Raw genomic sequence first — 15,022 nt, forward strand, 5'->3', positions numbered from 1 at the left:
AAAACATAGACTTCTGATATTGCCTCATGCAGCACGACGCATCTCTTTCGGATAGAGTTGATCAGGCTGTTGATTGTGGCCTGTGGAATGTTGTCCTACTCCTATTCAATGGCTGTGCGAAGTTTCCGTCATACATGTCAATCCAGAGCATCCCAAACCATTTCCCCCATAATTATCCATGTAATACAGTCCCTGCTGGCAAGATGTCCATTTTAGGACCGGCCATCCTCAGTCAACATCATGAAGGTTAGCTCAGCAGCAGCCTCTGTGATGTTTATCAATAGAAGAAAGTCTTACACGTGAGGTGATTGACATTGATAGTAAAATGGGACTTGTGAGGGGAATACAGAGTTTAGTAGTCTACCTTTATTACTTGCCACAAGTGAACAGTTTCTTCAATTAATTCACTCCAGTTATCTGTCTGCCATTCTTTGTAGGGACCTTTGACAGTGTAGTGGCCGGAGACCCTCATCAATAGATTGTACGACTGTGATGGTGTGTGATAGCGGTTTATAAGCTTGTCATGTTGGCTGACTAGGCCCTCGGGAGGAATCCACACAATTGAGAGGAAGAAAGATTTTGAATTTGCTCTAAAGTTTGTCATTTTACAATGGGCTGATAAGAGCTGAGTTTAAATATTTGATAAGAGCTGAGTTTAAATATTTGCTCGTGTTTATTTGAATAAAGGGGGTTGGCAGAAACTTGAATTTGGGACATTTTTCCAGATGCCCAGTGATGACCTGAAAAATGACTAATTTATTTCAATAAAGAAAAAATTCAGAGATATTATTCACTCACCCTTTGAGGCAAATAATGACAGTATTTGAGGCAGTATAAACCAGACAAACAGCACATTCTGATCCCCCCACACACACACTTATTGGTCTTTTGACCAATCAGATCTTTGTTTTAGAGCTAATCTGATTGGTCAAAATACTGATTAGTGAACTAAAAATCAGAATTGGCCTGCTGTTTTATAGCCAACTTTAATTAGACAGTTTGAGCTAGCAAATTCTACCTCTCGATTAGATTGCGTGCTTTGGAAGTAGGCGGTCTTTGACCCATTGCTCGCTGTACTTTGATATGTGTTCGGCTCAGTTGTAGAGTCAGTAGAGGACAACTGGGCTTGTGCGGAGGATTTATGTGTTTGACAATGTGAGTTAATCTATGGAAAACTAAAACCGAAATTATAGTCTACAGAAAAACTAGACCTACACTTTCAGAGGTTCACAGACAGACGACTACATACTCAAACATTTGGTAAGTGTTTGTAATGAACTTTAATAACCGGGGAAACATTCGTGAATCCGACTGTTCGACTCGAATTTCCTTATGAAAAGCCTACACAACATGAAGTACATGCATGGTCGATACAACACTGCTTTTCTTCAAGAGTTCATGCCGCGTTGTGGTGTAGCGCCTATCAATTTATTCAGTCAAAGCCGTAATTGATTTGGTAAATCTGCGTCTCGAGACGTTCCTCACTGCTCTGAAACTATTTTCACCCAGAATCTACCACAACACGTGAAATATTTCAACCTGTTTTGACAGGATGAGGTAAAATAGCTATGTTGTATTATCTAGGCTATAAAAAACACACCGCTCCTTTACTATTGAAATGACAAAAGTCGCCTATAGGTATATTAGGATTTGTATTTCTTTAACATGTTCGAGTTAGGGCTCCTGTCCATGATATGGCAGTGTCAAATATCCATTAAACTCCCCTACTTCAACAGGGTAGCCTACTGTATTGCTAGGCAGGTGGACCTGCTGTTGCATGTGGATATTTAGTCAAATTCCATGTGGATTAAATAACTGTGCTATCTGAGATCCTTGGAACTTCCCTACCCTTTTTGAAGTTGAAATGTGTAACACGGAACCCAAACCGGCTGCGCGCGTGCGCTATCGTGCATACGTTTATTCTGTCCCCCTATACCAACGCGATCACGACAAGCACGTTAAAATGTCAAAAGAAACTGAACCACCAATGACAATAATTTGGGGACAGGTCGAAAAGCATTAAAACATGTATGACAAGATATGATCTGTGTCAAATAGAAAGGAGTTATATTTTAGCCCTTGGCATCGCAGATGTTCGTTAGCAGTGTGGGTGCAATATTCGATTAACATCGATTTCTAAATTTATTTTGCGACGCTCGCGCCTACGACGTGTCTGGTCTGGTCAGCATGTAAGGGTTGGGGTTTAGGGTAGGGATGTCCTAAGGATTCTGGATTGCACTGACCATTAAATGACTTATAATATAAAACCGTCATAATTCTTTAAATCTACTGAGTCAGGCTAAAAGCATAGATCCCTGCTAAGAGTACATTTTGGTACTGATAATTTATGTATGTTCTAAAAAAAGAACATTCTATGACTGAACTTTGAACAGCTGCAGAGATCACCTTTCCTGGATAGTTTCCTGGGAGACTAAATGTCAACAAAAAAAATAGATTGCTATTTTGAGACTTAGTGGCAGTATGCAACCTGACCAAATTTACGCAGATATAATAATAATAATAATAATAATACAGTATAACTCACATTCCTATCATTCTACTTGAAAGCAAGTCTAAGAAGCTGTAGATAAGTTCTATGTGCCCTATTTCTATGTTTCCCGTTCAGGTTTTTGCTTTTGTCTTACTTTTGGGTTTGTAGACCAGCATCAAACATTTGAAACAACAATATTTTAGGTTATGGAAAATATACACTGAACAAAAATAAACACCACATGTAAAGTATTGGTCCCATGTTTCATGAGCTGAAATAAATGATCCCACTATTTCCATACGCACATAAAGCTTACATCCCTGTTAGTGAACATTTCTCCTTTGCCAAGATAATCCATCCACCTGACAGGTGTGGCATATCAAGAAGATGATTAAACAGCATGATCATTACACAAGTTCACCTTGTGCTGGGGACAAAAGGCCAATCTATAATGTATAGTTTTGTCACACAACATAATGTCACACTGTACACTTCCTGGAAGATGAAAATGTCCCAGTTCATACATGAATTGCACTCACCATACATGTCACCCGTTGAGCATGTTTGGAATGCTCTGGATTGACAAGTGACGGCAACTTCGCACAGCCATTGAAGAGTGCGACAACATTCCACAGGCCACAAACAATAGCCTGATGAACTCTAGCTGAAGGAGATGTGTCGCACTGCATGAGGCAAATGGTCATCATTTTTCTGGTATTTTTTTGTTTTGTATCTGTGATGCATATCTGTATTCCCAGTCATGTGAAGTCTGTAGATTAGGGCCTAATGTATTTCAGTTGACTGATTTTCCTTATGAACTGTAACTAAAAAAAAAAACTATTTTATTTTAAATATTTGTGTTCAGTGTATTTCACAGCAGTTTAGATGGTACAATGATTCTCTACACTATACTAGCTTATCTAGTCACAAACTGAAATTAGGCTAACCTATTTGTTTTAGCAACCAGGAAATGGCGGTGTTATTTCTGCGTAGTGCAACTTTGAGATGAGTCTGAAATATTCCTACTATTTCTGGGTTGGTTGGTTGTGTAACTATGGGGCCAAACAAAATGGATTGGCTTAAATTGACATCTAAACTATATTGAGTACTTTCGGGAAGTATTTAGACCCGATTCCATTTTTCCCACATTTTGTTACGTTACAGCCTTATTCTAAAATTGAAGATTTAAAAAAATAATTTAATCAATCTACACACAATACACCAAAATGATCAAGCAAAAACCTTTTTTTTGTAAATTGTTTTGGTGTGTGCAATATGTATAAAAATAAATAAACCTGAAACACCTTATGTAAGTATTCAGACCCTTTGCTATGAGACTCAATTGAGGTCTGGTGCATCCTGTGTCCATTGATCATCCTTGAGATGTTTCTACAACTTGATTGGAGTACACCAGTGGTTAATTCAATTAATTGGACTTGATTTGAGAAGGCACACCAGTCTATATAGAAGGTCCCACAATTGACAGTGCATGTCGGCACAAAAACCAAGCCATGAGGTCGATGGATTTCTCCGTAGAGCTCTGAGACAACAGGATTGTGTCGAGGCACATATCTGGGGAAGTGTACCACAACATTTCTGCAGCATTGAAGGTCTCCAAAAATACAGTGGCCTCCAACATTCTCAAATGGAGAAGTTTGGACTATACCTAGAGCTGGCTGTCTGGCCAAACTTAGCAATCGGGGGGAGAAGGGCCAACCAAGAACCCCATGGTCACTCTGACAGGGCTCTGGATTTCCTCTGGAGATTGAATAACCTTCCAGAAGGGCAACCATCTCTGCAGCACTCCACCAAATAGGCCTTTATGGTAGAGTGGCCAGATGGAATCCACACCTCAGTAAAAAGCACATGACAGCCCACTTTGAGTTTGCCAATAAGCACCTAAAGGATTCTGACCATGGAAAAACAAGATTCTCTGGTCTGATGAAACCAAGGTTGAACTCTGGCCTGAATGCCAAGTGTCATGTCTGGAGGAAACCTGGAACCATCCCTACGGTAAGAATGGGAGTGGCAGCATCATGCTGTAGGGATGTTTTTCAGTGGCAAGGACTGGGAGACTAGTCGGGATTGAGGGAAGGGTGAACAGAGCAAAGTACAGAGATCCTTGATGAAGACCCAGTCTGAGGTCCTGAGCAGGTTAACAGTTCACCTTCCAACATGACAATGACCCTAAGCACACAGCCCAGACAATGCAGGAGTGACTTCGGGACAAGTCTCTGAATGTCCTTGAATGGCCCAGCGAGAGCCCGGACTTGAACCCCATCAAACATCTCTGGAGAGACCTACATTTATATTTTTTTATTTAAATCGGCAAGTCAGTTAAGAACAAATTCTTATTTACAAAGACTGCAAAACCCGGACAACACTGGGCCACTTGTGCGCCGCACTATGGGACTCCCAATCATGGCCGGATATGATACAGCCTGCATTTGAACCAGAGACTGTAGTGATGCCTCTTGCAATGAGATGCAGTGCCGTAGACCGCTGCGACACTCGGGAACCCACTGTGCAGTGATGCTCCTCATCCACCCTGCCAGAGCTCGAGTTGATCCGCTGAGAAGGATGGGAGAAACTCCTCAAATACAGGTATGCCAAGCTTGTAGCGTCATACCCAAGACTCGAGGCTGTAATTCCTACTAAAGGTGCTTCAACAGAGTACCGAGTAAAGGGTTTGAGTACTTATGTAAATGAGATTTTATTTTTTGTGTTATTAGCAAACATTTCTTTTGCTTTGTCATTATTGAGGGGGGAAAAACTAATGCATTTTAGAATAAGGCTATAACGTAACAATGTGGGAAAAGTCTAGGTCTGAATACTTTCCGAATGCACTGGAAGTAAGGTTATAACTTGTCAATAGCCAATGAAGGAGATGCCACTTTTCACCTATGTATTTTAATTGACCATTCTAAATCACCTTTTATAACTGTGGGAAAATGTGCTTGCTTCTAGGGGGTGTAAACATTTGTTAGGTGGAATTGAGGTACAGTAAGGGTGCAATGCTTAAGCATCTGAAAAATACACACTGAGACCCAAACCCTTTTTTCTTATAGTTTTATCTGAATTTTTCCATTTGTCACGTCACTACTTTCTACGATTGTGATATGTTTCACCTAGCTAACTTAACATGAATGCACTAATGTAAGTCGCTCTGGATCAGAGCATCTGCTAAAGGACTCAAATGTGTAAGTTCTGTGCCCACACATTGCACGATCTTCACGGGCGTTGAGGGACAGATCTTTTATCGGCCCATTTCGGCAGCATGCTCTGAATTTTAATTACAAAGCTGCCAAAAGTGAAGAATTCATATGTTAAATGTCTTGTGAGTCAGAGGTTGCGGAGATGCTATTCTAGAATGAGCTGGTTTAATTGAAGTGGAGTGTCTGGTTAATTGTGTTCTCCAATGAATGAAAGGCTGTTTGTTTCTTGTGGGCTATGTCAGGGTCATAGTGCAGGAGTAATGTGGGGAAAGGGGACACTTGATCCTAAGTGTTTTATGGTGCCATTCTACAATTATAGCACGCTTCAAATGGAAATATTTCAGACTTTATGCACCATTGGGATTTTTCCATAGGGCTGACATCCTCCACATATTCCTATCACTATTTACTGGTTTAATGTCTATGGCTAAGAGGGGTCGACAAGATGGACAGTGCTACCACTGGAAAATATTTAGACCTGGACGTCAGTCAGCTCAATTAGATTTCTATTATTCACTTTCTGAATATAAACACCTGACAGTGTCCTGTCTGAATGAGGACATCCCGGAGCCTTGTTTAGTATTCCCAGAATCCCTTGAGTTTTGTTGGGTAGACTGTCTGGGGACAGAGAATGTTATGTGGTCTCTCGCTCACTGTGGGGTGGAGCAGCTTACATTCTACGACACTATTCCTAGCCTGCTCGCTATCTTAATGCTTCTTTGATTCATGTCGCACCCAGAAGCAGTTCATTTGCCAAGTTAGCTGTTGCATGTAATGGGGAGCAGGCTTCTCTGCATGATTGGGCAGCTGAGTCTAGACAGGAATGACAAGGCACACTCATCTTATACATATGCAGCATGGAAATTGTTCTTGATGCGGAGGTAGCAAAAAGTACAATCATTTCACCATCCGATTTAGCCGTTATTCACATTTTCGTTATCTCTGATGGAAACCTCCCCCAGGCACTACTGAGTCGGCAGCGTAGCCTAGTGGTTAGAGCATTGGACTAGTAACCGGAAGGTTGCGAGTTCAAACCCCCTGAGCTGACAAGGTACAAATCTGTCGTTCTGCCCCTGAACAGGCAGTTAACCCACTGTTCCCAGGCCGTCATTGAAAATAAGAATATGTTCTTAACTGACTTGCCTGGCTAAATAAAGGTTAAAAAAAGAAAAAAGGGGAAAAAAAGTCAGTAAGACATACCAAATGATTCCTTAGGGTTCAAATGCAATATAATTGTTATCTGTGGCACTCTAGGAAATTCACTGGTTGGTTAAATGTCACTTCCTTTCTGTACCCTCTGTGTAACCCTCTCCAGAGAGGGAAGATCTCAATTGCTTACTCCTCGCGTCCTCTCTCTCTGAGTCTCTTTCTCAAAACCCTTTGGCGGAGAAGGTCAGAGGGGAGGTACCTCTGGCTTTCTCATCCAATGGGTTTTGATAAGACTGTGAGGGGACGTGAAGAATATGCAATTGAGATCTTCCCAGAGTGTGGCTTGTCTCCCCAGAGGAGAGGTCTGGGCTTCTCTTACTACCCTCCATAGTCTGCCCTCTGTTAGTTCAAAGTTTCACTTCCCTAGTAACACTGGGAGCTGTCAGTGGTGAATTATATTCCCCAGATAGTAATCAAATCTCTCCCCAAGGAGCCGTTCAGTCAAGAATTCCAGGCTTTGGGTCTGAAGTACAGGGAGGATGGGGTCAGTCTTTTGTTATGGTTTGTGTACGTTTAGGGTGGGGCATTGGACACAATGACCCAACTTGAATTCCCCTTCTCTCTTCAACTGAGCACAGTCTATAATCTCATGGCAACATCTGCCTATAACAACTTTGTCATTTGTTAGAAAAAGGTTCCTGTTGGAATTTAAACTCTGGCAGTCTGGATCAGGAAAAACCTATAAGATCACAGGAACAAGGGGTATCATCTGCTTCGATGAAAGGGGTATTACAGACCAAGTGATCTATTGCAGCTTTAATTTAAGCACCATCAGATTATCCATGGTGGCATCTGTGTCCACTTAGAGAACAAGCTCCAGATCTCCAGAAGGGAGGTTCAGGTTGCGGCTAACACACTTATCAGCTGTGGGAACAAATGCTCTCCATTTGTGTGTAAAGAAGGCTGGCTTCAGCACAAATGGCCAACACCACATAACTGTCAGCCTGGCTAGTGGTTACCTAAGGATTTCAAGGAAGTTTTGATTCTGACTTTACAGTTTTCATAACTCAGCAAATGTGATGATGGATAATGAGGTATATAAGTTTAAAATGCAGTAAATCTGTATTACTGTGTTGACCTTGTTCGTGCCAGAATATCCTTTTATAAACGTTATTTTTCCATTCAAGTGTTTTCTCTGATTTTGTGTTTTATTTAAAATATTTTGTGGATCTGGCGTTTTAATGGACTACCTTTTGAGCCCTTATTTCTTGTCTAGTCACTCATTGACCAGTAAGGGTTCTGAGAGATTAGCAGTGGTGTAAATTACTACTTAAGTAGTTTTTTGTGGTATCTGTACTTTACTACATTCCTGAAGAAAATGTTGTACTTTTTTCCCATATTTTCCATGACAACCAAAAGTACTCTACATTTTGAATGCTTAGCAGGACAGGAAAATTGTAAAATTCACACACTTATCAAGAGAACACGTGGCCATCCCTACTGCATCTGACCTGGTTGACTCACTAAACACATGCATCTTTGGGAAATTATCTTTAAGTGTTGGAGTGTGAACCTGGCTATCTGTAAATTTTAAAAACAAGAAAATGGTGCCATCTGCTTTGCTTAATATAAGGAATTAAGTGATTTAAACATTTTACTTTTGATACTTAAGTATACTTAAAGCCACACTTTTACTCAAGTAGTATTTTACTGGCTGACTTTTACTTGAGTAAATATCTATTAAGGTATCTATACTTTAACTCAAGTATGACAATTTTGGGTACTTTTTCCACCACTGGAGATTTAGTGTGCTCTTTCAGCTGGTATAGCTCTGAGGTCATGGTTCCAGATCTGTCTGAAGTGGACTTGCTCAGTGCACTGGGGGAGGAGTTCAAAGTCTTGCCTTAGACATGAACAATCTTGGTGAAGTCCTCCACTTCAAAATCAATTGGCTGTACTTGGTCAAAGGGTATTTTTTTGAAGAGGCTTGAAGCTTTAGGAACCTTAAAAAAAATAATTACAGCCTTTCATTCACTGAAATTATTTCTAGATGTAGCACCTGTTACCTAATTTGATAGCTGGCTGTAACACAGAATGTAAATTGATTTATATTTCTTAGACTCATGTTTTTATAGTTCAGACACCCCAGTAGGATTGACATGTTTGCCTGTCGATAGTACTTAGCACCTCTGAATGTTGTTGGCAATCACACTTTTCTGTTCACACAGCAAAGAACGTAATCTCGTCAGCCTTGTTAAAATATTCCAAACCATAAGGTGGCAGTAGTGTTGTTTGGCAATGCTGTGTGTTGCTTAATTTATGGTCTCGATTCAAATGTTAGCTAGCTGTGCCAATGTTGCTATTTTGTAGAAAGTCCTTGTTGATACAAGCCAGATGGCTATGCCTAGATAACTACCTAGTAAGATGAAAAAGAAACCATTTAATTCACTCTCTATAATCCCCCACTACCAGTGCCAGTTTATAACCAATTGTTTAGCTTGCTAACATTAGCATATTCGCTAGCTAGCACAACAGCCTAGCGTCCTTAACTAGTTAATTCCAGAGCTAACGTAGGCAGCTGTTTCATGGAAACTAATCTATTGTGATCTAATTATGACTGTCAATACTGACTACAGTGGTTAGCTAACTTGAAGTATTTCGTTTTGTGCACATTGTCAGTGCACATAGCTAGCTACCATCTCAAAGTCTTCATTGCGTATAAAATGTAACTGGCTCATGACATTTAACCGTGGATATAGAAAATGGCAGAATATATTAAAATTCAGTCACTCCTGATGGCTCCCCTACGTGGGGGTTTGTTCTCTGATTGGCTCAAAGTTGAGTTATTGGCCAATGAGTATTTCGATTCTACAAGTAGAAATGTCAGGTTCGTTGGTACCTGGTCGACACTCAGCAGGTACCGCTTTTTTTGTTCTAGCCAGAGAAGGAACAGCCTCCCACTGTGATGAGTATCTATCATCAGTGAGATTCTGTGTTTCATGCTTTAGAACCAATAAAATGCCTCTGCATGGTTCCCAGGCGGCATGGTGTTAATACACAACCAACTCCACAGCTGCAGGAGCGATGCTCGCTGTTAAACCAATGATCATAATGTGTTGAGCAGGGCTCTTGTTTTCACCCAGCGTTCCTGTGCAACTTAATTGACAAACCTCGTGTGACAGTGGGCTTGGCTTGGCCTCAGCAAGCCAGCCTGTCAGCTCGTAGCAATGGCCAAAGATTGCACTTGGGAACAATGCCCGACACTAATCCCTGAAGAATTCCTTCCTCTCTGATCTAGCTGTGTGAAGAATGCAACTGAAATATGGAGGCTCGCTAAGAATCACAGGAGATGAGTTCTCAGGCCCAGTCATCACTGTTCATTTAATTTTGAGGGAGAGAAGCAGTGATGTGGGGAAACTGGCAGGGAGGCTGGGCCTGGAGGTGACACACATCATTAAGACCAAAGTACTCTGGCATGATGAGGGCCAACCTAACTGCAGGCCACTGTTTGAACTCCCCGACCTGTCAACATGTGAAGCCTATGAAAAATTATGCCTCCGCTTTTTATTCAATTAAGCCCTTGTAGATTTGAGTTGGAAACTATTATTGAAGAGGGTAGCTAGCTATGGAATTTTTGTGGATTGTGGTAGTTTGGTTACTGTAAGGCCTGTTTGACAGGATTTCACCATTACCTTCACACACTCTTTCAGGTGGCAGCAGAATTCGGATGTCTCATCCCAGCTAGGACCCTGTAGCTCTGTCATGTCACTGGTCTGATATAAGTCCTCTGATTAAAACATGAGCTATGTACACAGGCCTATGGAGCCCCATATGTCGGCGAGTGGCTGGCGCGAGCTATCGCAGACTAACCATGCAGTCATCAGTGGAATGGGAGGAATTTATCAAATGCTGATAAGAATCCAGCTAGTTTCCCTCACTCATGCATAAGCTTAGAGGAGTGAGGAATGTATGAGTTCCTTTAGCATGGTCTAGAATGTAGGCACAGAAGATGGTGTAACATGCACATTTTAATAATACAAGGTACATGTGTTCACCGGGGAAGCTGAGCAATGGGAGAAGGAGAGGTTTAAAGCTGTGATGAAAGAGTTTCATTATAATTTGAAAGCTTATGTATTGTTGATCGTACTGCAATGAGTTGACTTGAGACTGAACCTACTTTATATGTTGTCTTGGCAGGTCCTGAGGCCTGAGTGCCATGCCAGAGGAGTCCCACAGTGCTCTCCATAAGGGCCCAATGGGGGAAGGTAAGACCAGCCCTTTTAACATCTTATTGACTTTATGTAGTCGTACAGTAGGCTATATGCTGTGTGGTCTGAATGCTCAGATGCACTGGTAAACAATGATCACTTGGTAGTCTACAGCTGAGAGTCCATTACTAACCTCTGACTTGATTTTTGCAGTAATGTTTGTTTGGCATCCTACAGTCACATCAGCAAACTAATGTGACAGTGATGGGTTATTCTAATCCAAATGTACAGGTTATTTGCCTTCAGCCAGAGTCCTGCATTGGTGAGTGGAAAAGGGCTGGCAACTGCAGAATAAAGAACATCTGGAAAAGCAGAGCTCAGAAACTCATGAATTCCCTGCCCAGAGTCGGTCAGAGCTGGCCTGGCAGAAAAGCGTTGCTTCTGGAGCTAGACTGCCCCTTCTGCATTGCTCAGACCCTTTAATGTGCAAACAACAAACAAGGATCAGGATGTGTCAATCTAATACCGTTCCTATGCTTTACCTGGCCAGTGTAACTGACCTGCATGGTGGGGTGGGGGGGTGCTTCCTTAAATTATACTGAACAAAATAGAAAATAAAAAACTAAAGTGTTGGTTTCATGAGCTGAAATAAAAGATCCCAGAAATGTTCTATATGCACAAAAAGCTTGTTTCTCTCAAATTTTGTGCACAAATTTGTTTATATCCCTGGTAGGGAGCATTTATCCTTTGCCCAAGGTAATCTATCCACCTGACAGGTGTGGCATATCAAAAAGTTGATTAAACAGCACTATCGTTACACAGGTGCACCTTGTGCTGGGGGCAATTAAAAGGCCACTAAAATGTGCAGTTTTGTCACACAGCACTGCCACAGATGTCTGAGGTTTTGAGGGAGTGTGTAATTGGCATGCTGACTGCAGGAATGTTCAACAGAACTGTTGCCAGAGAATTATGTTAATTTCTCTACCATAAGCTGCTTCCAACATCGTTTCAGAGAATTTAGCAGCATGTCCAACCGGCCTCACAACCTCAGACCACATGTAACCACGCCAGCCCAGGACCTTGACATCTGGCCTTTCCACCTGCGGGATCATCTGAAGAGGGGAGTGGGTTTGCTGAGTTTTTCTGTTAGTAATAAAGTGCTTTTGTAGGGAGGAACTCTCTGATTGGTTGGACATGGCTCCCCAGTGGGTGGGCCTATGCCCACCCATGGCTGCGCCCCTGCCCAGTCATGTAAAATCTATAGATTTGAAGCCTAATGAATTTAGTTCAATTTACTAACTTCCTGTAACTCGGTAAAATCTTTGAACATGTTGCATTTTATGTTTTTGTTAAGTATGCATTTCTTTGCAAATAATATTTAATAAGAACTCTACACAGTGCTCCTTTGTGCCTGTGTCCACATTGTCCCGCCCCCCCCCAAACCGCTCTTCTCCACTGAACACATTTGGCGCTGAGCTTCCACTCTGGCTGAAGAATGCCAATGTGTCAATGGCTCCACTTTTCCTCTCCATCCGTCCTTTAGCCACCACCACGGCCAAAAGAGGCCAGTGGCTTGGAGGGGGGACGTGTGCCGCCCTCATGAGTTGTCTTGTTTTCTCAGACTGTATAGTTCGTTCTGTATTCAGGTGCCTTTAGCAATTGAAGCCTCAAACAAATCTCCCAACTGTTTTCACCCTCAAATTGTAGTTAAACAATTTTTTTTGTGGCTTATTTGAACTAACGCGTGAACCCAGAGGAGTTAAAGAAGCACGTTGTCAATTTGTCACCTGTGGCTGGATGAATGTTAACGGGCAGCTGGGAATGTTGTCTTTTTGAGGTAATGATTGGTTAAAGTGAAGAACTAAGAGGAATGTGTGAAAGGAAGACCCCGCTCTGTGTGAAAGTAAACAAAACTATGACGTTGTCGTGACTTTCCAGCTCCAATGCATATCTGGGGTTAAAAGACCCAAAAGTTTATGAAGTGACCACTCAGTTGAAAGAAAAGCCAGGGGATTTGTTTTACTGCCAACAGCGTTACAATAACATCAGACACGGCTAACATGGGACAAGTCTTGTCTACCTATGGCTGTCATGAAGTCATAGTCTGGCACTGCTCCAAGATGGCTTTATTTCATTTGATATATCAGTTGAAATTCTTTTTTTTTATAAAGACATGTACAAAAATTATTCTAAAATAAACAGGCTGTGATGGCTTAGTACCCCCCCCCCCCCAGAGTAATTTAATCAAATTGACTGTTGGCTGACTATTGGAGGAAGTAAATCCTTTCTTGGGTTTCATACGTTTATCTGCTTTTTTAAATAAATGTTGCATTATCCCATTTTAGTAGACCATTCATGCAAACTCTTCTAAAAAAAATATATATATATATATATATATATATATTTATTTTAAACTTAGTCAATGTTCATGCTGTAGGAAAGCTAATGTACAGCTGCGTGAAGCTGTTGATGAAACGTGGCTGAACCCAGTACCAACAAACCTCAGGACCAGGGTGCCAAAGATCAGAGCTACCCCTGACCTACTTAGTAGAGTGTGCTGAAATTGGAAAGTCGCTGTGCTTGCGGAATGTATGGCTCTGTAAAGGGGTTGTACTAATTTGAGGGATCCACCCAGTCCCAGCAGCAGCTGTTCCAGCCAAGTATTGGCATGGGGCTCCAGACTATGGTGACCTAGCCAGGCAGTAGGGGCGATCTGGCATTTCTGGGTTAAATGTGATGGTGTGTTTAGAAATGCCAGGGGTGATTTTTGGTCTGAGTTTGCCCCTGCCAAGTAGGAATGACTGGTCCTCTAAGTGCTGCTTGTTTAACTGAACCTCCAGACCTTTACTTTCGCCCCTCATACTGCTTCTCTATCAGTCATAGGCTGGTTGGCTGCACCAGCTCCAGTCACACTCTAGGTGCATGTGGAGACTGCTTAGTAAGGGGTTTAATGCTCTTGTCATTTAGATCCATTGACTGCAACGCTGATCAGTATGTACCATAAAACTTTAATAGCCCGGGCATTTCTTTGCTTATCACAGAACACAACAGGCACTTTTTATAGACTGCCTTCTATTTGCGCCAGGTGTCTTTCTTAATGCACACAGCTTTTGCTCATTTGCATAGTTAATTGTTTAATTCAAGCATTCACTTCTAGCATTTTAATACTTTTAATTTCCTGCACTGTCACATTTATTTTGTCTTTAGTATGCCTCCTATTTAAACAAACTTTTTTATCCTTGACAGAATTATTTTCCTTACTCATTTTTGGCAGTTCCTATTTTCACGACTAAAGGTCTGTACTCCTGAAGTTGTTGCCTGTTTATGTTTGCCAGTTAGCTAGCAGTTCTCAGGTGTTGGCAGCCAATCACTAGCAGTTTCTTACTACCAATTAAAACATTAAAAAAATATATGATAATTTTTTTCCAGGTCTATACTGGATTATTATTTCATGTAACACATTAAACCTCAAACAATTTTGAAACAATGTTTATTTGAAACGGGTGTTTTATTTGCTAAAATGTAATTGCCTGGCTATTAAAAGGGAACAGCTGCTATTTGAGCCTCTGCATTTAGGCATTATAATTGAAGTTTTTTGGTATGTGTTAATGTCTATCGTTGGCTGAAGAACTTAGTGTTTTGGGACAGGGTAGAGAGCAAAATGTAGGATAGTCATTTGACTTGTCTTCAACATTTTCAGAGAACCTACTATTCTCATGTTTTTTCAACTGGTGAAAGGGATTAGCTCTTTTGTTGCCAATACCTTTATACATTCAGCCTTATACTGCATTGCTCAGTACCCTGCCTCCCACTCCCCACAGTCACATGGAAATGTATCAATAGCTAGGTTAAAAAATCAGCATAAAACAATATTCTCATTTTCCCACCAGAGATGTTTCCGTCAAACTGACTTATTGCGGATAAAAGTTGGTGCGTGATGACGTAGTGCACATAAAAAT

General features: G+C 41.3%; 1 protein-coding gene across 5 annotated transcripts in view; it reads left to right on the forward strand.

Moving 5' to 3' along the window:
• Positions 1-990: 990 nt before the first annotated feature.
• The window catches only part of LOC124002251 (pleckstrin homology domain-containing family G member 3-like), a 63,294-nt gene continuing 49,262 nt past the window's right edge, over positions 991-15,022 (forward strand). For 3 of the 5 annotated variants that reach the window (XM_046309620.1, XM_046309621.1, XM_046309619.1), the window contains exons 1-2: positions 994-1,260; positions 11,053-11,120. Coding sequence is in view for 1 of the 5 variants with exons in the window: in XM_046309619.1 (XP_046165575.1) it covers positions 11,072-11,120 (49 nt within the window). In the remaining 4 variants the exon portion in view is untranslated. Of the gene's footprint in view, positions 1,261-11,052; positions 11,121-15,022 lie in introns of all 5 variants that reach the window. The other 2 variants (XM_046309622.1, XM_046309618.1) reach the window with 2 other exon arrangements.

The sequence above is a fragment of the Oncorhynchus gorbuscha genome, linkage group LG17 (genome assembly GCF_021184085.1).
Source record: "Oncorhynchus gorbuscha isolate QuinsamMale2020 ecotype Even-year linkage group LG17, OgorEven_v1.0, whole genome shotgun sequence".
In the NCBI taxonomy this organism is placed as follows: Eukaryota; Metazoa; Chordata; class Actinopteri; order Salmoniformes; family Salmonidae; genus Oncorhynchus; species Oncorhynchus gorbuscha.